At 40.3% G+C, this 27,500-nt stretch overlaps 1 protein-coding gene across 1 annotated transcript in view; it reads left to right on the forward strand.

The window, feature by feature from the left end:
- Window positions 1–27,500, forward strand: part of LOC123995338 (myelin transcription factor 1-like protein) — a 120,495-nt gene that overhangs the window by 10,854 nt on the left and 82,141 nt on the right. Inside the window, exons 2-5 of the mRNA XM_046298885.1 lie at window positions 6,198–6,319; window positions 6,530–6,584; window positions 6,874–6,907; window positions 10,195–10,257. Of these exons, the coding sequence (XP_046154841.1) occupies window positions 6,530–6,584; window positions 6,874–6,907; window positions 10,195–10,257 (152 nt within the window). The 5' untranslated portion in view covers window positions 6,198–6,319. The remainder of the gene's footprint in view (window positions 1–6,197; window positions 6,320–6,529; window positions 6,585–6,873; window positions 6,908–10,194; window positions 10,258–27,500) is intronic.

A 27,500-nucleotide genomic window follows, 5' to 3' on the forward strand; every position in this document is an offset into this window, starting at 1 on the left:
AGAAAGACCACCATCAGGCCTTTATGGTAGAGTGGCCAGATGAAAGCAACTCTTCAGTAAAAGGCACATGACAGCCAGGTTGGAGTTTGCCAAAAGGTACCATGAGAAACAATATTCTCTTGTCTGATGAAACCAAGATCAAACTCTTTGGCCTGAATGCCAAGCGTCACATCTGGAGGAAACCTGGCAACATCCCTATGGTGAAGCATGGTGGTGGCAGCATCATGCTGTGGGGATGTTTTTCAGCAGCATGGACTGGGTGACTAGTCAGGATCGAGGGAAAGCTGAAAGGAGCAAAGTACAGAAAGATCCTTGATGAAAACCTGCTCCAGAGATCTCAGGACCTCAGACGAAGGTTCACATTGCAGGAGAGTCTTCAGGACATGTCTCTGAATGTCCTTGAGTGGTCCAGCCAGATCCCGGACTCGAACCCGATCAAACATCTCTAGAGACACCTGAAAAATGCTGTGCAGCGACGCTCCCCATCCAACCTGACAGAGCTTGAGAGGATCTGGAGAAAAGAATGGGAGAAACTCTCCAAACACAGGTGTGTCAAGCTTGTAGCGTCATACCCAAGAAGACTCAAGGCTATAATCGCTGACAAAGGTGCTTCAACAAAGTACTGAGTAAAGGGTCTAAGTACTGAGTAAAGGGTCTGAATACTTATGTAAATGTCATATTTCATTTAGTTTTTCTTCTAAAAACCAGTTTTTGCATTGTCATTATGGGATATTCTGTGTAGATAATGAGGGAAAAAACGATTTAATCAATTTAAGAATAAGGCTGTAACGTAACAAAATGTAGAACAAGTGAAAGTGTCTGAATCCTTTCCGAATGCAGTGTATACTGGAAGAGGGAAGGAGGAGTGAGAATCGAGAAGAGAGAAGGGTTGACAGAGAAAGAGAGAAGCAGGGAGAGATCCTCTCTCTTTAATAGAACTCATTCAAGGAAGAGTTCTGCTGTATTTGCTTGAAAAAGACTTGTAGTTTTGAGAAACACCCAGAGAATTCTTCACTTTGTTGAAATGTTGAAAGCCTATTTGGTGCAGTGTGGCTGGATCTGTGTGAGTATAGAATACTTTTGTCTGGCAGCGTTTGCATTGGGGAACTATTTTCAGACGGCAAACATGGGCTCTCTCAGAATACAGCCTGCCTTCTATCCAAAGCAGACAGCACTGTGCACTCTACCTAGAGTCTAGAATGTGTGTGTGTGTGGTCATGCTAGTGATCATGTGTGTGTATCCGTGTGCTAGCCTGGGACCTGACGATGTGTATAACCCACTGATGCAGGGAGCACTGCATCATATTATTTGAGACAGGCAGGGGGTCGGGATGAATACTAATCAGTCTCCTCTCCTCTCCTCTCCTCTCCTCTCCTCTCCTCTCCTCTCCTCTCCTCTCCTCTCCTCTCCTCTCCTCTCCTCTCCTCTCCTCTCCTCTCCTCTCCTCTCCTCTCCTCTCCTCTCCTCTTCTCTCTTCTCTACTTCTCAGCCTGTACTGTCAGAGTTGACTCCTATAGGACAGTAGGAACCTGTGTGCTTTGATTCTCCAGTGAGTTTGAGATGAGAGCTCAGGGCTATGGATGAGAGCTCAGGGCTAGGGATGAGAGCTCAGGGCTAGGGATGCGAGCTCAGGGCTAGGGACGAAAGCTCAGGGCTAGGGATGAGAGCTCAGAACTAGGGATGAAAGCTCAGGGGCTAAGGATAAATGCCCAGGGCTAGGGATGCGCTCTCAGGGCTAGAGATGAGAGCTCAGGGCTAGAGATGAAAGCTCAGGGCTAGAGATGAAAGCTCAGGGCTAGGGATGAAAGCTCAGGGCTAGAGATGAAAGCTCTGTGCTAGAGATGAAAGCTCAGGGCTAGAGATGAGAGCTCAGGGCTAGAGATGAGAGCTCAGGGCTAGAGATGAAAGCTCAGGGCTAGAGATGAAAGCTCAGGGTTAGAGATGAAAGCTCAGGGTTAAAGATGAAAGCTCAGGGCTAGAGATGAAAGCTCAGGGCTAGAGACGAAAGTCCAGGGTTAGAGATGATAGCTCAGGGCTAGAGATGAAAGCTCAGGGTTAGAGATGAAAGCTCAGGGTTAGAGATGAAAGCTCAGGGTTAGAGATGAAAGCTCAGGGCTTGGGATGAAAGCTCAGGGTTAGAGATGAAAGCTCAGAACTTGAGATGAAAGCTCAGGGCTAGAGATGTGCAACAGTGTTCGATACACTATCTGCGCATCACGCTCACACTCTTGTGCTGTTGGCCCACACACTAACAAGGCTGAGTGTGAGATCTTCATGTGAGGTTGCAGACAGATGAGCAGAGACGAGAGGGCTGAATACTCGATATGGGAACGAGAGAGAGAGAGAGAGAGAGAGAGAGAGAGAGAGAGAGAGAGAGAGAGAGAGAGAGAGAGAGAGAGAGAGAGAGAGAGAGAGAGAGAGAGAGAGAGAGAAAAAGACTCCATTTGCTGCTGTGTTTCTCCAACAAATTATTATTTACAATGACTGCCTACCAGAAGGCAAAAGGCCTCCTGCAAAAGGCCTCAAGCTTATAGACAGTCTGTGGTGGAAACATAATCGATTTGATGATAAACTAAAAAAGTTCAATACCAGAATATTTGTGAAATGGAGACTTTCACTCTCTCTGCTCAAAAACATTTCATGCTGAGAACCAGGTCTCTTACACAGGCCCTGTATACACATTAATGCACATCAATATACACTATACATATTAATATGCATCAATATACACTATACACATTACTACACATCAATATACACTATACATATTAATATGCATCAATATACACTATACACATTAATACACATCAATATACACTATACATATTAATATACATCAATATACACTATACACATTAATATACACCTCAATATACACATCAATACATACATTAATATACACATCAATATACACATCAATACATACATTAATATACACATCAATATGCACATCAATATGCACATTAATATACACATCAATATACACATCAATACATACATTAATATACACATCAATATGCACATTAATATGCACATTAATATACATCAATACACAACAATATCAATACACATCACTATATACATTAATTATCACATCAATATACACATCAATATGCATCAGTATACACATCAAGTCGCGGTTGTTAAAATGGACAAGGCGCAGCGTGATTTGAGTTCCACATCTTTATTAAAAGTGAAGCTTCTCAACAAAAGAATAAACAAACAACGACCGTGAAGTAACGTAGTGCTACACAACACTAACACAAAACAATATCCCACAAAATCAGGTGGGAACAGGGACACCTTAAGTATGATTACGATAATCAGCTGCCTCTAATTGGGAACCATACTCAATCCCAAACACAGAAATAAATAGACTAGAACACCCCCTAGTCACGTCCTGACCTACATCATAGATAACCAAGGGCTCTCTATGGTCATGGTGTGACAGTACCGCCCCCAAAGGTGCGGACTCCGGCCGCAAAACCTGAAACCAAATGGGGAGGGAAGGGGGGTGACGGGTGTTGGTGGCGGCTCCGGTGCCGGTCATAGCCCCCGCCCAGACCCCGGATCCGGCTATGGCACCGGGCTGAACGCAATACCTGGACTGGGCATCGGCGCAGAGAAAGGCTCCTGCCATGGAGCGGGACTGGACACCGTGCCTGGACTGGGCATCGGCTCAGGTTGCACCGGACTGATGACACGCTCCTCAGGTCGAGTGCGCGGACGCTCCGGGCTGGGGAGGCGCACTGGAGGCCTAGTTCGTGGAGCCGGCACAGGACGTACCGGGCTGGGGAGGCGCACTGGAGGCCTGGTGTGTGGAGCCGGTACAGGTGGCACCGGACTGTTGACACGCACTTCAGGGAGGGTGCGGGGAGCTGGCGGCACAGGACATACCGGACTGGGGAGGCGCACTGGAGGCCTGGTGTGTGGAGCCGGTACAGGTGGCACCGGACTGTTGACACGCACTTCAGGGAGGGTGCGGGGAGCTGGCGGCACAGGACGTACCGGACTGGGGAGGCACACTGGAGGCCTGGTGTGTGGAGCCGGTACAGGTGGCACCGGACTGTTGACACGCACTTCAGGGAGGGTGCGGGGAGCTGGCGGCACAGGACGTACCGGACTGGGGAGGCGCACTGGAGGCCAGATGCGTGGAGCCGGTACAGGTGGCACCAGACTGCTGACAGGCGCTTCAGGTCGACTGTTGTGCAGAGCACACACTCAATCACTAACATAGGAATGAATCGACTAGAACACGCCCTAGTCACACCTACAACACCATAGAGAACCAAGGGTTCTATGGTCAGGGCGTGACACATCAATATACATCAATGCACAACAATACATACATGAATTATAACATCAATATACACATCAATATACACTATACACATTAATATACATCAATATACACTATACACATTAATATACATCAATATACACATCAATAAACATCCATATGAACATCAATATACATCAATACACACCATTATATACTTCAATACACAAATTAACACACATCAATATACACATCAATATACACCTCAATATACACATCAATACAGACCTCAATTTACACGTCAAAATACACCTCAATATACACCAATATACACCTCAATATACGGGGCGGCAGGGTACCCTAGTGGTTAGAGCGTTGGACTAGTAACCGGTTGCAAGTTCAAACCCCTGAGCTGACAAGGTACTAATCTGTCGTTCTGCCCCTGAACAGGCAGTTAACCCACTGTTCCTAGGCCGTCATTGAAAATAAGAATTTGTTCTTAACTGATCTTGCCTAGTTAAATAAAGGTAAAAGAAAATAAATAAAAAAATACACCTCAATTTACACATCATTATACACCTCAATATACACATCAATATACACCTCACTAGACACATCAGTATAGATATCAATATACACATGTGTATACGCATCAATATTAATATAAATATACACATCAATAAACATATCAATATACGCTATACACATCAATATACACTATACGCATCACTATACAAATCAATATACACTACACATCAATATACACATCAATATATGCGTTAAATATACACATCAATACACAGACATATACGCATCAATATACAGATCAATATACAGATCAATATATAGATCAATATACAGATCAATATACGCATCAATATACATATCAATATACACATCAATATACCCATCAATAAACACATCAATATACACATCAATAAACACATCAATATACACATCAATATACACATCAATACACACATCTATATATGCATCAATATACACATCAATACACACATCAATATACACATCAATACACACATCAATATACACATCTATATATGCATCAATATACACATCAATACACACATCAATATACACATCAATATACAAATCTATATATGCATCAATATACACATCAATACACACATCAATATACACATCAATATACAAATCTATATATGCATCAATATACACATCAATACACACATGAATATACACATCTATATATGCATCAATATACACATCAATACACACATCAATATACGAAAAGCAAGTAACAAAAGGAAAGACAGAAACCGAGACAAAGAGAGAGAAACTGTAATGACTGGTTGCCTGGTGGATGTAATAAGTTGTTTATCTTTGTTTCTGGAACATATTTACCTCCTGCTGTGCATCATGGGACTTAGCCAAAACAATGGAATGGAAACAAAGCAGTGAGGATGCTGCCCTTCATAAGGCTGCATTGTTTACAGAATGGAGTCAACCGGGCTAATTTAGTACAGTCAAATCAAATCAACTCAAGCTCTATTTATACAGACATGCAATGCAATGTGATTCACAGGGGAAAATAAACAATAACATAAAAACATTGAAAATAAAAATGGAAGTATTTACTACAAAACAAACGTAAGAGGATAAAAACTACAGAATAACAATAGAAATTAAATGACTGAAAGCACCCAAAGGAAAAGCAAAGCTAAGAAGCTGTGTTTTAAGATGACAGCATCACTGCTTCCATTCCTCCTGTATTATCATGGTCTCAGTATAAGGACCCCATATAAGGATACCATAGTCTCCACAAGTAATTGCAACCAAACAAGGCAAAAGAAAGATGCTAACCGCTAAGTTTGACTGTCTTTATGCTTACCACTAATGTGAGAATGTAATATTCTTGTTATCTTATTGTCTTTGCAGATCATGAATTTGGATGGGGAGTTTTGAAGAGTTTCTGCTGAGAAAGCCCAACTATTACACTCAGAGAAGGAGGCGTGGATTTGAACCCGAGGTGGTGCCACACCCAACCCAGCTGATTCCAGGTAACTAACTCTAACTTCCACATAGTGGATGTACTACAGTCCTATATCTCTCTACGTAGTGAACGAAGCTCCATGAAGCACTATGAAGCTATAGGAAGCTCTACTGTTTGTGACATCTTCATTAGTGTTATGTTGTATTTAGTCCTCATTATGTCACGAGAGAAACAGGATGAAACTAATGACCGCTTCCCAAACCTTTGTCTTTACAAGATGGAAGTGGATGCGGTTGAGAAGCGCCATCGAACTCGTTCCAAAGGGGTCCGAGGTACGCTACGGTAACAGTACAGTGTGTCTGTCTCTCTAAACGGCCTGGGGTTGTTAGTTACTGCCCCCCCCCAACCCCCTCACTCTGCCCTCTCCCTCTCATCTGCCAGCCACCTGGCATCATATTGGGGGACATCAAGTCAAAGTGAAAGTGACTGTGGATACTCAGAAATGCATCATGGATCCTGTAGTTTTGATTTTGATTGTAATTTACTGCTATTATTGTGTATGCTGTACTAGACAGTGCATCTAACTGTGTCTGATGTGGCTTTGTTAATCTTTCTCACTAGTTCCAGTGGAGACGGCAGCACAGGAATTATTCAGGTTGGTGCGTAATTCATTCCTGAGGGCTTTTTCTCTCTGAGTGGTCAATGCTTTTCTAAATATATTTGATTTGCTGTTGTATTAACGGTAGGCTATAGCGGGGATATTATGATCAACTGCATTCTATTATCACATAGCATACAGTACTCCCTGCAGATTGGTCGTGTTGAGGGGGACCATGTTTCACTTCGTTCTAGTGATACAAGTGAATGTCCCTGACATGTACTCACATCATATCTACCGTACTCACATCATAACCACCGTACTCACATCATATCCACCGTACTCACATCATATCCACCGTACTCACATCATATCCACCGTACTCACATCATATCCACCGTACTCACATCATATCTACCGTACTCACATCATATCCACCGTACTCACATCATATCCACCGTACTCACATCATATCTACCGTACTCACATCATATCCACCGTACTCACATCATATCCACCGTACTCACATCATATCTACCGTACTCACATCATATCCACCGTACTCACATCATATCTACCGTACTCACATCATATCCACCGTACTCACATCATATCCACCGTACTCACATCATATCCACCGTACTCACATCATATCCACCGTACTCACATCATATCTACCGTACTCACATCATATCCACCGTACTCACATCATATCCACCGTACTCACATCATATCTACCGTACTCACATCATATCCACCGTACTCACATCATATCCACCGTACGCACATCATATCTACCGTACTCACATCATATCCACCGTACTCACATCATATCCACCGTACTCACATCATATCTACCGTACTCACATCATATCCACCGTACTCACATCATATCTACCGTACTCACATCATATCCACCGTACTCACATCATATCTACCGTACTCACATCATATCCACCGTACTCACATCATATCTACCGTACTCACATCATATCCACCGTACTCACATCATATCCACCGTACTCACATCATATCCACTGTACTCACATCATATCCACCGTACTCACATCATATCCATCGTACTCACATCATATCCACCGTACTCACATCATATCCATCGTACTCACATCATATCCACCATACTCACATCATATCCACCGTACTCACATCATATCCATCGTACTCACATCATATCCACCGTGACTTGAGGTCCAGTGTTGTATTGTAAACAGCCACTGTTGACGGTGCCTTTACCGTATCGCTCAAGCCATTTCCTCAGCTGAAAGATTTGGACAGGGATCACGTGTTTAGCTCATGATTACATTCATGCCTTCATTGAACAGATTAAAAATGATTGATTATTTCCCCCCCCCAAAAACATGTTTGCGATACATCTACCCTTTTTCGTTGCAGTTGTAGAATACACCAATGTTCTAAACATTCTAGTACACTCTGTAATCGTGTGTTTTCTGTCTGGCCAGTGGCCTGCACAGTCTATATCTCTAAACACCCTTCTCCCTCTTGATGGCATTTCTCAGCTCAGAACCCCTAATCCATAATCTCTCCGGTCCACTTCCCTGGCTCTTGCTTCTCACACACTTATGATTGCGCACGTCCACACACAGGTACACATACAAGCATACACACGTAAATATACACACATACGTACACATACAAGCATACACACACACGCACTCAGGCAGACAGTCAGGCAAGCACGCACGCATGCACACACAGAGACAGACAGCACACTGGCCTATACACATCCTCCCCCTAAGGACATGGGTGTTTCATCAGCCCATGGATCCATTTCCAGGGCTACACACATCAATAATGCCAATAGCAGTGATCGATGCATGCTCCTGCCATTCACCGAGAAATCTATGGATCTGTTCACCTTGGAGAGAGCGAGAGCTGCTGTTCTGCTCTAATCAGCACAATCATGCACTTTTCATTGTGGATGGTGCATGACCGACATCCACATCCATCCATATTAGGAAGTTGTCAAGCAAAACTAAATCAGTGGTCAGACAAAGTTTCCTAAGTTGTACAAATGACCTCGACTAACCTGCATCCCCGCATATTGACTTGGTACTGGTATCCTCTGTATATAGCCTGACTAACCTGCACCCCGGCACATTGACTTGGTTCCGGTATCCCCTGTATATAGCCTGACTAACCTGCACCCCCGCACATTGACTTGGTTCCGGTATCCCCTGTATATAGCCTGACTAACCTGCACCCCTGCACATTGACTTGGTTCCGGTATCCCCTGTATATAGCCTGACTAACCTGCATCCCCGCACATTGACTTGGTTCCGGTATCCCCTGTATATAGCCTGACTAACCTGTACCCTCGCACATTGACTGGGTACTGGTATCCCCTGTATATAGCCTGACTAACCTGCACCCCCGCACATTGACTCGGTACTGGTATCCCCTGTATATAGCCTGACTAACCTGCACCCCCGCACATTGACTCGGGACTGGTATCCCCTGTATATAGCCTGACTAACCTGTACCCTCGCACATTGACTCGGTACTGGTATCCCCTGTATATAGCCTGACTAACCTGTACCCTCGCACATTGACTCGGTACTGGTATCCCCTGTATATAGCCTGACTAACCTGTACCCTCGCACATTGACTCGGTACTGGTATCCCCTGTATATAGCCTTGTTATTGTTATTTTATTGTGTTACTTTTTTGGGGGGGGTAAATATTTTCTTAACTATTTCTTAAACTGCAATGTTGGTTAAGGGCTTGTAACTAAACATTTCATGTAAGGTCTACCTGTTGTATTTGGCGCATGTGACAAATACGATTTGATTTGATCTCCTAATATGGATACCGTACGCCGCAGATGGCCATAAACTAGCGGATGTGATGGCAGTGAGAGTGGACTGCGGGCGAATGGGCCAATGGAAAGCTACAACAGAGTTTACCTCCTAGTACCTATAGGTGTGGGGTCAAAGGGAGAGGCACCCGGTGTTCCTTAAGAGGGGCTCTTTACCTTTGGCACTCACAGCTGTCAAAAGGAAGGCCGATGGGCTGCTATGAAATATGCAGAGTAGTGAGTCACCGCCTGGCCTTGAGGCTGCTGGCTGTGAGTTCTCATTACATGAATAATACACAGCTGCTATGGTCCTGTGCATTCCTCTGGATCATGTGTTTTGTCATGCATGTACTGAGCACTATCTGTGTGTGAGGGAACGGGATGTCATCTGGAGGAGTGTGTGTGCATCGGGTGAAGGGGGAGGGTGTGTGTGTGTGTGTGTGTGTGTACGTGCCTGTCGTGCCATGCCATGCATCGTGTTAACTCCAGTGTTTCTCCTTGCTTACAGCTGTCCTACTCCAGGCTGTGATGGAAGCGGACACGTCAGCGGCAAATACGCCAGACACCGAAGGTAAAGATCCTTCTTCACTCCCTTTATAATATGCACTTCTCCTCCTCCTCCTCACTCACTCACTCACTCACTCACTCACTCACTCACTCACTCACTCACTCACTCACTCACTCACTCACTCACTCACTCACTCACTCACTCACTCACTCACTCACTCACTCACTCACTCACTCACTCACTCACTCACTCACTCACTCACTAAGCCCTCCCTGACCTGTCATGGACAAATCAAGCTCTTCAGCTCCAGGCCATTGCTCCTGCACAAAAAGCAAACCTGCAATTGCAATCACTGGCTGTGAAAAGTTGATTGCAAAATGTGTCAGAATATCTGAGGACCTGCTTGAATGTTAGATTGATACTGGTTGATTGTGGTTGTGCAACATCTACAGATGTAGGTTTTTAATTTGATCAACCTGTTGCAGGAGAACATTCCTGCAATGTAGGACATTTTAAACTTGTGGTGTATTTGAGCATTAAAAAGGCTTCTGAAGTTTGTAATTTCCACCTTGAAATTTCAGACTTGATTTTCCTTTTTTTATTTTATTGATCAACCCTTACATCAATGTTTATTAATTACTGTATAATCCACGCACTAATTCATATTTCCTGTTGCTGCAGGGTTATTTTCCTGCTGTAGCTCAAATTCAGATCCTACATCTGTATCTTTCCATGATTGCCGTGGTGATTTCCCAGACACATTGACAGATTACATAGAGACTGGAGTGTTGTACTTTGAGAGCTGTGGACACAACCGTTTTGCTATAATCTCGGATGTTATCGAGAATTTGGGTGCCAATTTAAAGGCTTTTATATCTTCAAGGTCACCCAAATGGTCAATGGCAACTTTAACATCCCCCTGAGGTCGATGTCCGCGCCCCAACGAAAATCTAATTAGCATAATAAAACAATCCCAATAAAAATGTGTTTAAGGAACAATGGATGCGTCTCAATCCACCGCTTCCGCCTATGTCACACTTCCACGGTGAAAGGTGACCGAGCTAGAGCAGTGTTTATCAGACCATGAGACAACCCGAAAATTGGGCTCTATGACCTCCACAAATGTCAGGAGACTGGTTTGAATTCAGTACAGATGATCTGCCAACTTCTGTCTGTCGTGTCCGAACCATCTGGGCTACACACTAATGACCCCCTGTGCAAAGGTGAGACTCTTACCAACATGTACATGTGGGTTGTTTTGCTCTAGGATGCCCACAAGACTTGTCTGAAGGTCCCTGGTACCAGTTGAAAAAATGGATGGACGTATATGTGGAGACCGTTTAATGGCAAAAATATGGGGTTAAATACATGTACATGTTTCCTGAACTTCCTTTAGATATGTTTTTGGGACTATCTGTTGTTCCATGTAGTGAATCTGTTATTGCATGTGTTTGTATGGGCTAATAGCAGTAAGGACTATGTGTTATTCCATTAGTTTGTATGGTCTAATAGCAGTAAGGACTATCTCTTATTCCATTAGTTTGTATGGGCTAATAGCAGTAAGGACTATCAGTTATTCCATTAGTTTGTATGGCCTAATAGCAGTAAGGACTATCTGTTATTCCATTAGTTTGTATGGGCTAATAGCAGTAAGGACTATCTGTTATTCCATTAGTTTGTATGGGCTAATAGTAGTAAGGACTATCTGTTATTCCATGTGTTTGTATGGGCTAATAGCAGTAAGGACTATCTGTTATTCCATGTAGTTTGTTATTCCATGGTTTGTATGGGCTAATAGCAGTAAGGACTATCTGTTATTCCATTAGTTTGTATGGGCTAATAGCAGTAAGGACTATCTGTTATTCCATGTGTTTGTATGGGCTAATAGCAGTAAGGACTATCTGTTATTCCATGTGTTTGCATGGGCTATCTGTTGTTCCATGGACTATCTGTTATTCCATTAGTTTGTATGGGCTAATAGCAGTAAGGACTATCTGTTATTCCATTAGTGAATCTGTTATTCCATTAGTTTGTAAGGGCTAATAGCAGTAAGGACTTTCTGTTATTCAGTGTGTTTGTATGGGCTAATAGCAGTAAGGACTATCTGTTATTCCATGTGTTTGTATGGGCTAATAGCAGTAAGGACTATCTGTTGTTCCATGTAGTGAATCTGTTATTCAATTAGTTTGTATGGGCTAATAGCAGTAAGGACTATCTGTTATTCCATGTGTTTGTATGGGCTAATAGCAGTAAGGACTATCAGTTATTCCATTAGTTTGTATGAGCTAATAGCAGTAAGGACTATCTGTTATTCCATGTGTTTGTATGGGCTAATAGCAGTAAGGACTATCTGTTATTCCATGTGTTTGTATGGGCTAATAGTAGTAAGGACTATCTGTTATTCCATGTGTTTGTATGGGCTAATAGCAGTAAGGACTATCTGTTATTCCATGTGTTTGTATGGGATAATAGTAGTAAGGACTATATGTTATTCCATGTGTTTTTCCATGTGTTTGTATGGGCTAATAGCAGTAAGGACTATCTGTTATTCCATTAGTTTGTATGGTCTAATAGCAGTAAGGACTATTCCATGGGCTAATAGCAGTTGTTATTCCATTAGTTTGTATGGCCTAATAGCAGTAAGGACTATCTGTTATTCCATTAGTTTGTATGGGCTAATAGCAGTAAGGACTATCTGTTATTCCATTAGTTTGTATGGGCTAATAGCAGTAAGGACTATCTGTTATTCCATTAGTTTGTATGGGCTAATAGCAGTAAGGACTATCTGTTGTTCCATGTAGTGAATCTGTTATTCCATGTGTTTGTATGGGCTAATAGCAGTAAGGACTATCTGTTATTCCATGTGTTTGTATGGGCTAATAGCAGTAAGGACTATCTGTTATTCCATGTGTTTGTATGGGCTAATAGCAGTAAGGACTATCTGTTATTCCATGTGTTTGTATGGGCTAATAGCAGTAAGGACTATCTGTTGTTCCATGTGTTTGTTATTCCATTAGGGGGCTAATAGCAGTAAGGACTATCTGTTGTTCCATGTGTTTGTATTCCATTAGGGCTAATAGCAGTAAGGACTTTCTGTTATTCAGTGTGTTTGTATGGGCTAATAGCAGTAAGGACTATCTGTTATTCCATGTGTTTGTATGGGCTAATAGCAGTAAGGACTATCTGTTATTCCATGTAGTTTGTATGGGCTTGTATGGGCTATAGCAGTAAGGACTATCTGTTATTCCATGTGTTTGTATGGGCTAATAGCAGGACTATCAGTTATTCCATATCTGTTAGTTCTGTTATTCATGTGTTTGTATGGGCTAATAGCAGTAAGGACTATCTGTTATTCCATGTGTTTGTATGGGCTAATAGCAGTAAGGACTATCTGTTATTCCATGTGTTTGTATGGGCTAATAGCAGTAAGGACTATCTGTTATTCCATGTGTTTGTATGGGCTAATAGTAGTAAGGACTATCTGTTATTCCATGTGTTTTTCCATGTATGGGCTAATAGCAGTAAGGACTATCTGTTATTCCATGTGTTTGTATGGGCTAATAGCACTAAGGACTATCTGTTATTCCATGTGTTTGTATGGGCTAATAGCAGTAAGGACTATCTGTTATTCCATGTGTTTGTATGGGCTAATAGCAGTAAGGACTATCTGTTATTCCATGTGTTTGTAAGGACTATCTGTTATTCCATGTGTTTGTATGGGCTAATAGCAGTAAGGACTATCTGTTATTCCATGTGTTTGTATGGGCTAATAGTAGTAAGGACTATCTGTTATTCCATGTGTTTGTATGGGCTAATAGCAGTAAGGACTATCTGTTATTCCATTAGTTTGTATGGGCTAATAGCAGTAATGACTTTCTGTTATTCAATGTGTTTGTATGGGCTAATAGCAGTAAGGACTATCTGTTATTCCATGTGTTTGTATGGGCTAATAGCAGTAAGGACTATCTGTTGTTCCATGTAGTGAATCTGTTATTCAATTAGTTTGTATGGGCTAATAGCAGTAAGGACTATCTGTTATTCCATGTGTTTGTATGGGCTAATAGCAGTAAGGACTATCAGTTATTCCATTAGTTTGTATGAGCTAATAGCAGTAAGGACTATCTGTTATTCCATGTGTTTGTATGGGATAATAGTAGTAAGGACTATATGTTATTCCATGTGTTTTTCCATGTGTTTGTATGGGCTAATAGCAGTAAGGACTATCTGTTATTCCATGTGTTTGTATGGGCTAATAGCACTAAGGACTATCTGTTATTCCATGTGTTTGTATGGGCTAATAGCAGTAAGGACTATCTGTTATTCCATGTGTTTGCATGGGCTAATAGCAGTAAGGACTATCTGTTATTCCATGTGTTTGTATGGGCTAATAGTAGTAAGGACTATCTGTTATTCCATGTGTTTGTATGGGCTAATAGCAGTAAGGACTATCTGTTATTCCATGTGTTTGTATGGGCTAATAGTAGTAAGGACTATCTGTTATTCCATGTGTTTGTATGGGCTAATAGCAGTAAGGACTATCTGTTATTCCATTAGTTTGTATGGGCTAATAGCAGTAATGACTTTCTGTTATTCAATGTGTTTGTATGGGCTAATAGCAGTAAGGACTATCTGTTATTCCATTAGTTTGTATGAGCTAATAGCAGTAAGGACTATCTGTTATTCCATGTGTTTGTATGGGATAATAGTAGTAAGGACTATATGTTATTCCATGTGTTTTTCCATGTGTTTGTATGGGCTAATAGCAGTAAGGACTATCTGTTATTCCATGTGTTTGTATGGGCTAATAGCACTAAGGACTATCTGTTATTCCATGTGTTTGTATGGGCTAATAGCAGTAAGGACTATCTGTTATTCCATGTGTTTGCATGGGCTAATAGCAGTAAGGACTATCTGTTATTCCATGTGTTTGTATGGGCTAATAGTAGTAAGGACTATCTGTTATTCCATGTGTTTGTATGGGCTAATAGCAGTAAGGACTATCTGTTATTCCATGTGTTTGTATGGGCTAATAGTAGTAAGGACTATCTGTTATTCCATGTGTTTGTATGGGCTAATAGCAGTAAGGACTATCTGTTATTCCATTAGTTTGTATGGGCTAATAGCAGTAATGACTTTCTGTTATTCAATGTGTTTGTATGGGCTAATAGCAGTAAGGACTATCTGTTATTCCATGTGTTTGTATGGGCTAATAGCAGTAAGGACTATCTGTTGTTCCATGTAGTGAATCTGTTATTCAATTAGTTTGTATGGGCTAATAGCAGTAAGGACTATCTGTTATTCCATGTGTTTGTATGGGCTAATAGCAGTAAGGACTATCAGTTATTCCATTAGTTTGTATGAGCTAATAGCAGTAAGGACTATCTGTTATTCCATGTGTTTGTATGGGCTAATAGCAGTAAGGACTATCTGTTATTCCATGTGTTTGTATGGGCTAATAGCAGTAAGGACTATCTGTTGTTCCATGTGTTTGCATGGGCTAATAGCAGTAAGGACTATCTGTTATTCCATGTGTTTGTATGGGCTAATAGCAGCAAGGACTATCTGTTATTCCATGTGTTTGTATGGGCTAATAGCAGTAAGGACTATCTGTTATTCCATTAGTTTGTATGGGCTAATAGCAGTAATGACTTTCTGTTATTCAATGTGTTTGTATGGGCTAATAGCAGTAAGGACTATCTGTTATTCCATTAGTTTGTATGAGCTAATAGCAGTAAGGACTATCTGTTATTCCATGTGTTTGTATGGGATAATAGTAGTAAGGACTATATGTTATTCCATGTGTTTTTCCATGTGTTTGTATGGGCTAATAGCAGTAAGGACTATCTGTTATTCCATGTGTTTGTATGGGCTAATAGCACTAAGGACTATCTGTTATTCCATGTGTTTGTATGGGCTAATAGCAGTAAGGACTATCTGTTATTCCATGTGTTTGCATGGGCTAATAGCAGTAAGGACTATCTGTTATTCCATGTGTTTGTATGGGCTAATAGTAGTAAGGACTATCTGTTATTCCATGTGTTTGTATGGGCTAATAGCAGTAAGGACTATCTGTTATTCCATGTGTTTGTATGGGCTAATAGTAGTAAGGACTATCTGTTATTCCATGTGTTTGTATGGGCTAATAGCAGTAAGGACTATCTGTTATTCCATTAGTTTGTATGGGCTAATAGCAGTAATGACTTTCTGTTATTCAATGTGTTTGTATGGGCTAATAGCAGTAAGGACTATCTGTTATTCCATGTGTTTGTATGGGCTAATAGCAGTAAGGACTATCTGTTGTTCCATGTAGTGAATCTGTTATTCAATTAGTTTGTATGGGCTAATAGCAGTAAGGACTATCTGTTATTCCATGTGTTTGTATGGGCTAATAGCAGTAAGGACTATCAGTTATTCCATTAGTTTGTATGAGCTAATAGCAGTAAGGACTATCTGTTATTCCATGTGTTTGTATGGGCTAATAGCAGTAAGGACTATCTGTTATTCCATGTGTTTGTATGGGCTAATAGCAGTAAGGACTATCTGTTGTTCCATGTGTTTGCATGGGCTAATAGCAGTAAGGACTATCTGTTATTCCATGTGTTTGTATGGGCTAATAGCAGCAAGGACTATCTGTTATTCCATGTGTTTGTATGGGCTAATAGCAGTAAGGACTATCTGTTATTCCATGTGTTTGTATGGGCTAATAGCAGTAAGGACTATCTGTTATTCCATGTGTTTGTATGGGCTAATAGTAGTAAGGACTATCTGTTATTCCATGTGTTTGTATGGGCTAATAGCAGTAAGGACTATCTGTTATTCCATGTGTTTGTATGGGCTAATAGCAGTAAGGACTATCTGTTATTCCATGTGTTTGTATGGGCTAATAGCAGTAAGGACTATCTGTTGTTCCATGTGTTTGCATGGGCTAATAGCAGTAAGGACTATCTGTTATTCCATGTGTTTGTATGGGCTAATAGCAGCAAGGACTATCTGTTATTCCATGTGTTTGTATGGGCTAATAGCAGTAAGGACTATCTGTTATTCCATGTGTTTGTATGGGCTAATAGCAGTAAGGACTATCTGTTATTCCATGTGTTTGTATGGGCTAATAGTAGTAAGGACTATCTGTTATTCCATGTGTTTGTATGGGCTAATAGCAGTAAGGACTATCTGTTATTCCATTAGTTTGTATGGGCTAATAGCAGTAATGACTTTCTGTTATTCAATGTGTTTGTATGGGCTAATAGCAGTAAGGACTATCTGTTATTCCATGTGTTTGTATGGGCTAATAGCAGTAAGGACTATCTGTTATTCCATGTGTTTGTATGGGCTAATAGCAGTAAGGACTATCTGTTATTCCATGTGTTTGTATGGGCTAATAGCAGTAAGGACTATCTGTTGTTCCATGTGTTTGCATGGGCTAATAGCAGTAAGGACTATCTGTTATTCCATTAGTTTGTATGGGCTAATAGCAGTAATGACTTTCTGTTATTCAATGTGTTTGTATGGGCTAATAGCAGTAAGGACTATCTGTTATTCCATGTGATTGTATGGGCTAATAGCAGTAAGGACTATCTGTTGTTCCATGTAGTGAATCTGTTATTCAATTAGTTTGTATGGGCTAATAGCAGTAAGGACTATCTGTTATTCCATGTGTTTGTATGGGCTAATAGCAGTAAGGACTATCAGTTATTCCATTAGTTTGTATGAGCTAATAGCAGTAAGGACTATCTGTTATTCCATGTGTTTGTATGGGCTAATAGCAGTAAGGACTATCTGTTATTCCATGTGTTTGTATGGGCTAATAGTAGTAAGGACTATATGTTATTCCATGTGTTTTTCCATGTGTTTGTATGGGCTAATAGCAGTAAGGACTATCTGTTATTCCATGTGTTTGTATGGGCTAATAGCACTAAGGACTATCTGTTATTCCATGTGTTTGTATGGGCTAATAGCAGTAAGGACTATCTGTTATTCCATGTGTTTGTATGGGCTAATAGCAGTAAGGACTATCTGTTATTCCATTAGTTTGTATGAGCTAATAGCAGTAAGGACTATCTGTTATTCCATGTGTTTGTATGGGCTAATAGCAGTAAGGACTATCTGTTATTCCATGTGTTTGTATGGGCTAATAGCAGTAAGGACTATCTGTTATTCCATGTGTTTGTATGGGCTAATAGCAGTAAGGACTATCTGTTATTCCATGTGTTTGTATGGGCTAATAGCAGTAAGGATTATCTGTTGTTCCATGTGTTTGCATGGGCTAATAGCAGTAAGGACTATCTGTTATTCCATGTGTTTGTATGGGCTAATAGCAGCAAGGACTATCTGCTATTCCATATGTTTGTATGGGCTAATAGCAGTAAGGACTATCTGTTATTCCATGTGTTTGTATGGGCTAATAGAAGTAAGGACTATCTGTTATTCCATGTGTTTGTATGGGCTAATAGTAGTAAGGACTATCTGTTATTCCATGTGTTTCTATGGGCTAATAGCAGTAAGGACTATCTGTTTTTCCATGTGTTTGTATGGGCTAATAGCAGTAAGGACTATCTGTTATTCCATGTGTTTGTATGGGCTAATAGCAGTAAGGACTATCTGTTGTTCCATGTGTTTGCATGGGCTAATAGCAGTAAGGACTATCTGTTATTCCATGTGTTTGTATGGGCTAATAGCAGCAAGGACTATCTGTTATTCCATGTGTTTGTATGGGCTAATAGCAGTAAGGACTATCTGTTATTCCATGTGTTTGTATGGGCTAATAGCAGTAAGGACTATCTGTTATTCCATGTGTTTGTATGGGCTAATAGTAGTAAGGACTATCTGTTATTCCATGTGTTTGTATGGGCTAATAGCAGTAAGGACTATCTGTTATTCCATGTGTTTGTATGGGCTAATAGCAGTAAGGACTATCTGTTGTTCCATGTGTTTGCATGGGCTAATAGCAGTAAGGACTATCTGTTATTCCATGTGTTTGTATGGGCTAATAGCAGCAAGGACTATCTGTTATTCCATGTGTTTGTATGGGCTAATAGCAGTAAGGACTATCTGTTATTCCATGTGTTTGTATGGGCTAATAGCAGTAAGGACTATCTGTTATTCCATGTGTTTGTATGGGCTAATAGTAGTAAGGACTATCTGTTATTCCATGTGTTTGTATGGGCTAATAGCAGTAAGGACTATCTGTTATTCCATGTGTTTGTATGGGCTAATAGCAGTAAGGACTATCTGTTATTCCATGTGTTTGTATGGGCTAATAGCAGTAAGGACTATCTGTTGTTCCATGTGTTTGCATGGGCTAATAGCAGTAAGGACTATCTGTTATTCCATGTGTTTGTATGGGCTAATAGCAGCAAGGACTATCTGTTATTCCATGTGTTTGTATGGGCTAATAGCAGTAAGGACTATCTGTTATTCCATGTGTTTGTATGGGCTAATAGCAGTAAGGACTATCTGTTATTCCATGTGTTTGTATGGGCTAATAGTAGTAAGGACTATCTGTTATTCCATGTGTTTGTATGGGCTAATAGCAGTAAGGACTATCTGTTATTCCATTAGTTTGTATGGGCTAATAGCAGTAATGACTTTCTGTTATTCAATGTGTTTGTATGGGCTAATAGCAGTAAGGACTATCTGTTATTCCATGTGTTTGTATGGGCTAATAGCAGTAAGGACTATCTGTTATTCCATGTGTTTGTATGGGCTAATAGCAGTAAGGACTATCTGTTATTCCATGTGTTTGTATGGGCTAATAGCAGTAAGGACTATCTGTTGTTCCATGTGTTTGCATGGGCTAATAGCAGTAAGGACTATCTGTTATTCCATTAGTTTGTATGGGCTAATAGCAGTAATGACTTTCTGTTATTCAATGTGTTTGTATGGGCTAATAGCAGTAAGGACTATCTGTTATTCCATGTGATTGTATGGGCTAATAGCAGTAAGGACTATCTGTTGTTCCATGTAGTGAATCTGTTATTCAATTAGTTTGTATGGGCTAATAGCAGTAAGGACTATCTGTTATTCCATGTGTTTGTATGGGCTAATAGCAGTAAGGACTATCAGTTATTCCATTAGTTTGTATGAGCTAATAGCAGTAAGGACTATCTGTTATTCCATGTGTTTGTATGGGCTAATAGCAGTAAGGACTATCTGTTATTCCATGTGTTTGTATGGGCTAATAGTAGTAAGGACTATATGTTATTCCATGTGTTTTTCCATGTGTTTGTATGGGCTAATAGCAGTAAGGACTATCTGTTATTCCATGTGTTTGTATGGGCTAATAGCACTAAGGACTATCTGTTATTCCATGTGTTTGTATGGGCTAATAGCAGTAAGGACTATCTGTTATTCCATGTGTTTGTATGGGCTAATAGCAGTAAGGACTATCTGTTATTCCATTAGTTTGTATGAGCTAATAGCAGTAAGGACTATCTGTTATTCCATGTGTTTGTATGGGCTAATAGCAGTAAGGACTATCTGTTATTCCATGTGTTTGTATGGGCTAATAGCAGTAAGGACTATCTGTTATTCCATGTGTTTGTATGGGCTAATAGCAGTAAGGACTATCTGTTATTCCATGTGTTTGTATGGGCTAATAGCAGTAAGGATTATCTGTTGTTCCATGTGTTTGCATGGGCTAATAGCAGTAAGGACTATCTGTTATTCCATGTGTTTGTATGGGCTAATAGCAGCAAGGACTATCTGCTATTCCATATGTTTGAATGGGCTAATAGCAGTAAGGACTATCTGTTATTCCATGTGTTTGTATGGGCTAATAGAAGTAAGGACTATCTGTTATTCCATGTGTTTGTATGGGCTAATAGTAGTAAGGACTATCTGTTATTCCATGTGTTTCTATGGGCTAATAGCAGTAAGGACTATCTGTTTTTCCATGTGTTTGTATGGGCTAATAGCAGTAAGGACTATCTGTTATTCCATGTGTTTGTATGGGCTAATAGCAGTAAGGACTATCTGTTGTTCCATGTGTTTGCATGGGCTAATAGCAGTAAGGACTATCTGTTATTCCATGTGTTTGTATGGGCTAATAGCAGCAAGGACTATCTGTTATTCCATGTGTTTGTATGGGCTAATAGCAGTAAGGACTATCTGTTATTCCATGTGTTTGTATGGGCTAATAGCAGTAAGGACTATCTGTTATTCCATGTGTTTGTATGGGCTAATAGTAGTAAGGACTATCTGTTATTCCATGTGTTTGTATGGGCTAATAGCAGTAAGGACTATCTGTTATTCCATTAGTTTGTATGGGCTAATAGCAGTAATGACTTTCTGTTATTCAATGTGTTTGTATGGGCTAATAGCAGTAAGGACTATCTGTTATTCCATGTGTTTGTATGGGCTAATAGCAGTAAGGACTATCTGTTGTTCCATGTAGTGAATCTGTTATTCAATTAGTTTGTATGGGCTAATAGCAGTAAGGACTATCTGTTATTCCATGTGTTTGTATGGGCTAATAGCAGTAAGGACTATCTGTTATTCCATGTGTTTGTATGGGCTAATAGCAGTAAGGACTATCTGTTATTCCATGTGTTTGTATGGGCTAATAGCAGTAAGGACTATCTGTTGTTCCATGTGTTTGCATGGGCTAATAGCAGTAAGGACTATCTGTTATTCCATGTCTTTGTATGGGCTAATAGCAGTAAGGACTATCTGTTATTCCATTAGTTTGTATGGGCTAATAGCAGTAATGACTTTCTGTTATTCAATGTGTTTGTATGGGCTAATAGCAGTAAGGACTATCTGTTATTCCATGTGTTTGTATGGGCTAATAGCAGTAAGGACTATCTGTAGTTCCATGTAGTGAATCTGTTATTCAATTAGTTTGTATGGGCTAATAGCAGTAAGGACTATCTGTTATTCCATGTGTTTGTATGGGCTAATAGCAGTAAGGACTATCTGTTATTCCATGTGTTTGTATGGGCTAATAGCAGTAAGGACTATCTGTTATTCCATGTGTTTGTATGGGCTAATAGCAGTAAGGACTATCTGTTATTCCATGTGTTTGTATGGGCTAATAGCAGTAAGGACTATCTGTTATTCCATGTCTTTGTATGGGCTAATAGCAGTAAGGACTATCTGTTATTCCATTAGTTTGTATGGGCTAATAGCAGTAATGACTTTCTGTTATTCAATGTGTTTGTATGGGCTAATAGCAGTAAGGACTATCTGTTATTCCATGTGTTTGTATGGGCTAATAGCAGTAAGGACTATCTGTTATTCCATTAGTTTGTATGGGCTAATAGCAGTAATGACTTTCTGTTATTCAATGTGTTTGTATGGGCTAATAGCAGTAAGGACTATCTGTTATTCCATGTGTTTGTATGGGCTAATAGCAGTAAGGACTACCTGTTGTTCCATGTAGTGAATCTGTTATTCAATTAGTTTGTATGGGCTAATAGCAGTAAGGACTATCTGTTATTCCATGTGTTTGTATGGGCTAATAGCAGTAAGGACTATCTGTTATTCCATGTGTTTGTATGGGCTAATAGCAGTAAGGACTATCTGTTATTCCATGTGTTTGTATGGGCTAATAGCAGTAAGGACTATCTGTTGTTCCATGTGTTTGCATGGGCTAATAGCAGTAAGGACTATCTGTTATTCCATGTCTTTGTATGGGCTAATAGCAGTAAGGACTATCTGTTATTCCATTAGTTTGTATGGGCTAATAGCAGTAATGACTTTCTGTTATTCAATGTGTTTGTATGGGCTAATAGCAGTAAGGACTATCTGTTATTCCATGTGTTTGTATGGGCTAATAGCAGTAAGGACTATCTGTTGTTCCATGTAGTGAATCTGTTATTCAATTAGTTTGTATGGGCTAATAGCAGTAAGGACTATCTGTTATTCCATGTGTTTGTATGGGCTAATAGCAGTAAGGACTATCTGTTATTCCATGTGTTTGTATGGGCTAATAGCAGTAAGGACTATCTGTTATTCCATGTGTTTGTATGGGCTAATAGCAGTAAGGACTATCTGTTATTCCATGTGTTTGTATGGGCTAATAGCAGTAAGGACTATCTGTTATTCCATGTCTTTGTATGGGCTAATAGCAGTAAGGACTATCTGTTATTCCATTAGTTTGTATGGGCTAATAGCAGTAATGACTTTCTGTTATTCAATGTGTTTGTATGGGCTAATAGCAGTAAGGACTATCTGTTATTCCATGTCTTTGTATGGGCTAATAGCAGTAAGGACTATCTGTTATTCCATGTGTTTGTATGGGCTAATAGCAGTAAGGACTATCTGTTATTCCATGTGTTTGTATGGGCTAATAGCAGTAAGGACTATCTGTTATTCCATGTCTTTGTATGGGCTAATAGCAGTAAGGACTATCTGTTATTCCATTAGTTTGTATGGGCTAATAGCAGTAATGACTTTCTGTTATTCCATGTGTTTGTATGGGCTAATAGCAGTAAGGACTATCTGTTGTTCCATGTAGTGAATCTGTTATTCAATTAGTTTGTATGGGCTAATAGCAGTAAGGACTATCTGTTATTCCATATGTTTGTATGGGCTAATAGCAGTAAGGACTATCTGTTATTCCATGTGTTTGTATGGGCTAATAGCAGTAAGGACTATCAGTTATTCCATTAGTTTGTATGAGCTAATAGCAGTAAGGACTATCTGTTATTCCATGTGTTTGTATGGGCTAATAGCAGTAAGGACTATCTGTTATTCCATGTGTTTGTATGGGCTAATAGTAGTAAGGACTATATGTTATTCCATGTGTTTTTCCATGTGTTTGTATGGGCTAATAGCAGTAAGGACTATCTGTTATTCCATGTGTTTGTATGGGCTAATAGTAGTAAGGACTATCTGTTATTCCATGTGTTTGTATGGGCTAATAGCAGTAAGGACTATCTGTTATTCCATGTGTTTGTATGGGCTAATAGTAGTAAGGACTATCTGTTATTCCATGTGTTTGTATGGGCTAATAGTAGTAAGGACTATCTGTTATTCCATGTGTTTGTATGGGCGAATAGTAGTAAGGACTATCTGTTATTCCATGTGTTTGTATGGGCTAATAGCAGTAAGGACTATCTGTTATTCCATGTGTTTGTATGGGCTAATAGTAGTAAGGACTATCTGTTACTCCATGTGTTTGTATGGGCTAATAGTAGTAAGGACTATCTGTTATTCTATGTGTTTGTATGGGCTAATAGCAGTAAGGACTATCTGTTATTCCATGTGTTTGTATGGGTTAATAGCAGTAAGGACTATCTGTTATTCCATTAGTTTGTATGGGCTAATAGCAGTAATGACTTTCTGTTATTCAATGTGTTTGTATGGGCTAATAGCAGTAAGGACTATCTGTTATTCCATGTGTTTGTATGGGCTAATAGCAGTAAGGACTATCTGTTGTTCCATGTAGTGAATCTGTTATTCAATTAGTTTGTATGGGCTAATAGCAGTAAGGACTATCTGTTATTCCATGTGTTTGTATGGGCTAATAGCAGTAAGGACTATCAGTTATTCCATTAGTTTGTATGAGCTAATAGCAGTAAGGACTATCTGTTATTCCATGTGTTTGTATGGGCTAATAGCAGTAAGGACTATCTGTTATTCCATGTGTTTGTATGGGCTAATAGCAGTAAGGACTATCTGTTGTTCCATGTGTTTGCATGGGCTAATAGCAGTAAGGACTATCTGTTATTCCATGTGTTTGTATGGGCTAATAGCAGCAAGGACTATCTGTTATTCCATGTGTTTGTATGGGCTAATAGCAGTAAGGACTATCTGTTATTCCATGTGTTTGTATGGGCTAATAGCAGTAAGGACTATCTGTTATTCCATGTGTTTGTATGGGCTAATAGTAGTAAGGACTATCTGTTGTTCCATGTGTTTGCATGGGCTAATAGCAGTAAGGACTATCTGTTATTCCATGTGTTTGTATGGGCTAATAGCAGCAAGGACTATCTGTTATTCCATGTGTTTGTATGGGCTAATAGTAGTAAGGACGATCTGTTGTTCCATGTGTTTGCATGGGCTAATAGCAGTAAGGACTATCTGTTATTCCATGTGTTTGTATGGGCTAATAGCAGCAAGGACTATCTGTTATTCCATGTGTTTGTATGGGCTAATAGCAGTAAGGACTATATGTTATTCCATGTGTTTGTATGGGCTAATAGCAGTAAGGACTATCTGTTATTCCATGTGTTTGTATGGGCTAATAGTAGTAAGGACTATCTGTTATTCCATGTGTTTGTATGGGCTAATAGCAGTAAGGACTATCTGTTATTCCATTAGTTTGTATGGGCTAATAGCAGTAATGACTTTCTGTTATTCAATGTGTTTGTATGGGCTAATAGCAGTAAGGACTATCTGTTATTCCATGTGTTTGTATGGGCTAATAGCAGTAAGGACTATCTGTTGTTCCATGTAGTGAATCTGTTATTCCATTAGTTTGTATGAGCTAATAGCAGTAAGGACTATCTGTTATTCCATGTGTTTGTATGGGCTAATAGCAGTAAGGACTATCTGTTATTCCATGTGTTTGTATGGGCTAATAGCAGTAAGGACTATCTGTTATTCCATGTGTTTGTATGGGCTAATAGCAGTAAGGACTATCTGTTGTTCCATGTGTTTGCATGGGCTAATAGCAGTAAGGACTATCTGTTATTCCATGTGTTTGTATGGGCTAATAGCAGTAAGGACTATCTGTTATTCCATTAGTTTGTATGGGCTAATAGCAGAATGACTTTCTGTTATTCAATGTGTTTGTATGGGCTAATAGCAGTAAGGACTATCTGTTATTCCATGTGTTTGTATGGGCTAATAGCAGTAAGGACTATCTGTTATTCCATGTGTTTGTTATTCAATTAGTTTGTATGGGCTAATAGCAGTAAGGACTATCTGTTATTCCATGTGTTTGTATGGGCTAATAGCAGTAAGGACTATCTGTTGTTCCATGTGTTTTTCCATGTGTTTTCCATGTATGGGCTAATAGCAGTAAGGACTATCTGTTGTTCCATGTGTTTGTATGGGCCAATAGCAGTAAGGACTATCTGTTATTCCATGTGTTTGTATGGGCTAATAGCAGTAAGGACTACCTGTTATTCCATGTGTTTCTATGGGCTAATAGCAGTAAGGACTATCTGCTATTCCATGTGTTTGTATGGGCTAATAGCAGTAAGGACTATCTGTTATTCCATGTGTTTGTATGGGCTAATACCAGTAAGGACTATCTGTTATTCCATGTGTTTGTATGGGCTAAAAGCAGTAATATACTTCAAGGGGTCTGTCCTATATTTCAAAATCAAAAAGCTAAATTATCCTTGGTATGACCTTCTTGAAACAATTCCATATAGCTTAGTAGAACCCCATCTCCCCAGCTTAGACAGGGCTTAGACTCTGATAGGTTGATTTACAGTCATGAGTGCCTACATTGTACATACAGGTGGTCCCGGGAAACAAACCCATTATCCTTGTGTTGCATGCTCTACTAACTGAGCCGCAGAGGACCACTTAAGAAATCACTCAAAAGAAGAGAAAGGTGGCGATAGGAAATTGAACTTCGTTGACAGCTGACATGTAAAGTGACCAGACGTTCCCAGAGTCCTCCTCCACTCAGGGCATGTTTAAACAAAAGCTTCTCCACTTGATGCTATTTACTCCCCAGACGTGGGCTAGAGAGATTGATATCTGTGTCCCCAGTGTCACCCCATCAAGGCGTCTCCATGAACCAGTGGGCTAGAATTGCATTTGGTGCCACAGACCTCACCCTCTCCCAAAGACCCTGGGTGATAAATTACCCACAAATAGAGGGGCAGGCTGAGAGGAAGAGCTCTGTGTGTGTGTGTGTGTGTGTGTGTGTGTGTGTGTGTGTGTGTGTGTGTGTGTGTGTGTGTGTGTGTGTGTGTGTGTGTGTGTGTGTGTGTGTGTGTGTGTGTGTGTGTGTGTGTGTGTGTGTGTGTGTGTGTGTGTGTAGGAGGAGAGGGTATTAGATCCTGAGGCGGCCCTGCCTGAAATAATAAATGTTGGTTGGTTGGTTGGTTGGTTGGTTGGCTGGTCGGTCGGTCGGTCGGTCGGTTGGTTGATTGGCTGGTTGGTTGATTGGTTGGTTGATTGGTTGATTGTCTGGTCGGTCAGTGGGTTGATTGGTTGATTGGTCGGTCAGTTGGTCGGTTGATTAGCCGGTTGATTGGTTGATTGGCTGGTCAGTCGTTTGGTTGGTGGTTGGTTGGTTGATTGGTGGATTGACCGGTAACTTGTTTGATTCATTGGTCATTTGATTGGTTGATTGGCTGGTCGGTCGGCTGATTTGTTGAATGATTGGCTGGTCGGTCGGT

Source organism: Oncorhynchus gorbuscha, linkage group LG14, assembly GCF_021184085.1.
Source record: "Oncorhynchus gorbuscha isolate QuinsamMale2020 ecotype Even-year linkage group LG14, OgorEven_v1.0, whole genome shotgun sequence".
Classification (NCBI taxonomy): domain Eukaryota; kingdom Metazoa; phylum Chordata; class Actinopteri; order Salmoniformes; family Salmonidae; genus Oncorhynchus; species Oncorhynchus gorbuscha.